General features: G+C 56.9%; 2 protein-coding genes across 2 annotated transcripts; both read left to right on the forward strand.

Moving 5' to 3' along the window:
• Positions 1 to 714: 714 nt before the first annotated feature.
• On the forward strand, positions 715 to 2,181 carry DQ04_15561000 (hypothetical protein; the record flags this gene model as incomplete). Its single annotated transcript, XM_009317331.1, has 1 exon — positions 715 to 2,181. The coding sequence occupies one exon, from the start codon at positions 715 to 717 to the stop codon at positions 2,179 to 2,181; it is 1,467 nt and encodes a 488-aa protein (XP_009315606.1).
• Positions 2,182 to 2,486: 305 nt separating this feature from the next.
• On the forward strand, positions 2,487 to 2,849 carry DQ04_15561010 (putative arginine kinase; the record flags this gene model as incomplete). The annotated part of the gene is made up of 1 exon (XM_009317332.1): positions 2,487 to 2,849. A coding segment is annotated over one exon (363 nt), but the record flags the coding sequence as incomplete, so codon positions are not given.

The raw sequence follows: 2,849 nt of genomic DNA on the forward strand, positions 1-2,849 counted from the left end.
GGGAGGGAGTGGGGAACAAGAGGAGGTGGCGCCGGCGTGGGGGGGAGGTAACAGGAGGAGGAAAACCATAAAAACAGGAGAGAGAGAGAGAGATAGAGAGGACACCAAAGGTAGGAGGGGGTGGGGTGTATAGGAAAGAAGCGGAGGAGAAATGTACTTCACTCCTATCCCTTCTGAGTGGGAGTCTAGCATGTGCTGTTGAATGTTCTTGTTTCTGCTTCTGCTTCCCTGTTGTGGTTGTTCGTCATTCCCTCTTTGGTTGCATATGTATTTCTGGTTCAATATGAGTAAATCGTATTGTTAGCTTCTTGCGTCAGTGTGGGTCTCTTTGTGTTTGGGTTTGTTCTCATGTGGCTCTCCATGATTCATCTTACACCCTCCTTGCTTTCTCTTTTTTTTTCCCCCCCCCCACTGCTTTGAGACTTTATTTGGGGCTGCTGAACCCTTTTTGTCGCTGCGCAGGATGAAAATGAAGATGAGCATATGCTTCTGTTGCCGGGGCGGCACAGCGGGGGGATGGAGGAGGAGGTGTTGTTGTGCGTTGAACGTCACACTCTGCTAGGGTCAAATGCTGGGACTTTTTGCTTTTTTTTTCTCTTTCTGCATGAGGTGTGCCTGTGTCACGCAGCACCCCTCCAGAGCCAGTCGGTAGGAAGAACGGGTGGGTGCTCGCATCAGCGCCCTTACTGTGCACTGTGGTTGTCCGGACTCACAATGATTGGCCACACAGCCGTGCGGGCGGCGCAGCAGCAGCATGCGCGTCGCCTAGACCGTGCAGCTGTGCGGCGTCTATTCCCGCCGAGCCAAATCGCGCAGTGGCCGTCCGACTATCTCCCTGCAACCGGCGTCGCCCACTTTCTTAGCCCCGACGGCGTGCCGCTGGAGGACGTCATCGACTGTTATCGCGACATCAAGGTGGACAAGCGGCATGAGCTGCAGCGCGACTTCGCCGCGGACTACACCATGTGGTGCCGCGCGACGCTGAGTGACTTCGTGCGGCGCCTGGGTGACCGTGAGCGGCGGCGGCTGCGGCGGTTCACTGCACGCGACCGCACCATGCACGACGCCGAGGTGCGGGCGTTGTTTGACCTCTGCCCCTACGCCCCGCCGCAACCAACAGCAGCAGAAGGAGGAGAAAGGCGCCGGTATGAATTCACACCGTACGCGGCGACACAGGAGCATGCGATGCTCCCAGTCTCGCGCTGCAAGGGGCCCGGCGCAAGGCTGCACTTTACAACCTTCCCGCAGGTCCGCAACGTGCTGCACACCGAATTCGACAGCATGGGGCCCACACGCGCCATCTCGATGCTCAGCGGCGATGATCTCATTCCCACAACGGAGTTTGTGCAAGCGCTGGCCTTCTACCTTCGCCGTCGTGTGGAGGAAATCGCCGCTTCGGAGGAGGCGTTCCGACGCTCCGCCACAGGCCACACCAATAGCAGCAGCAGCAGTGGCGTTGCTGAGTGCACCTCATGCACGTTCTCTACCGAGACACCAGTAGTATCTTTCTTTGGAAACGGAAGGTTGGCGTGGCTGTTAAACAGCAGCGAACTCCTACCGTTCCCGGTGATCCCGGTTCAGCCGCCCGCGTACGCTGCGAGACGTGCTCGGCGGCAGAAGCACTTGCTCGCACACGATGGATTCTTGTCGGAGTTGACAAAGAATGGCGCCATTGCCGACGGTTTCAGCACGGTGTTTCCATGTGAAACCATTAGTGTTGGGGATGCTCTGCGCAAATACCGTCCGTGTGTTGCGTTGGTGGAGCCGCACGTCGATCGTGACTGGTTGTGTGACCAGCGTGGCTTCTACTCCACGCGGGAGGCGCTGCTGCTGGGCCCGGTGGACTCACCGGCGATGGGTTCCTTCGCGTTCCCGCTGCTCACATTTGGCGTCACGCCAGGGCCGACGACGTACTGGACGTACAACGACGCACTGCAGCGCGTGGTCGCCGCGAACCGAATTCAAATGCCGATGGACCCGCCGTACGTCTCACAGGGGTACAAGCGCCGTGCGCTGGATGAGATATCGGCGTACATGCTATCGCCAAACGACTGTCACGCATTTGGTTGTCAATACCGCTGTCTCAGTTTCGTGCGCACGGTATACCCAGTGGTTAAGAGTCAGCCCGAAGAAGCCCCCACTATTGCAGCTGCTGTGTCCGACGCCACACAGCAAGTGTAAACACACACGCCCGGTTTCTTCGAACCGTCGACCAGGTGGGAGATGCCGCCGTGAAGAAGGATGAGTGCAGGGAAATAGCGCAAAGGTTACAGCTATACTGACGTGATTCTGGGCCATTGCTATGGTTTATATATATATATATATATTTGCTGTGGGTGTGGCACCCCCCACCCCAGCCCTTTTTTCTTTTGTTTAATCTCTCTCCATGTCTCTACCTCGTGTTATCCTGGTAGTTTCCGCTAGCAAAACAAGCAAATTCACCACAACAGCAAATAACCGGCCGCACAAACATATACAGGTACGCAATGGCTTCTCCCGATGTTGTCAAGAAACTTGAGGAGGCATTCGCCAAGCTGCAAGGCGCCGCGGAGTGCCACTCGCTCCTTAAGAAGCACCTGACGAAGGAAGTGTTCGAAAAGGTCAAGACGAAGAAGACGAAGATGGGAGCAACGCTGTTGGACGTTATCCAGTCGGGTGTGAAGAACCTGGACTCCGGCGTCGGTGTGTATGCGCCTGACGCGGAGTCGTACACCTTGTTTGCCCCTCTCTTCGACGCGATCATCGAGGACTACCACAAGGGCTTCAAACCGACCGACAAGCAGCCCCCGAAGGACTTCGGCGACCTCAGCACGCTCGTCGATCTTGACCCCGAGAGCAAGTATGTCATC

The sequence above is a fragment of the Trypanosoma grayi genome (genome assembly GCF_000691245.1).
Source record: "Trypanosoma grayi strain ANR4 Tgr_1556_V1, whole genome shotgun sequence".
Lineage (NCBI taxonomy): Eukaryota > Euglenozoa > Kinetoplastea > Trypanosomatida > Trypanosomatidae > Trypanosoma > Trypanosoma grayi.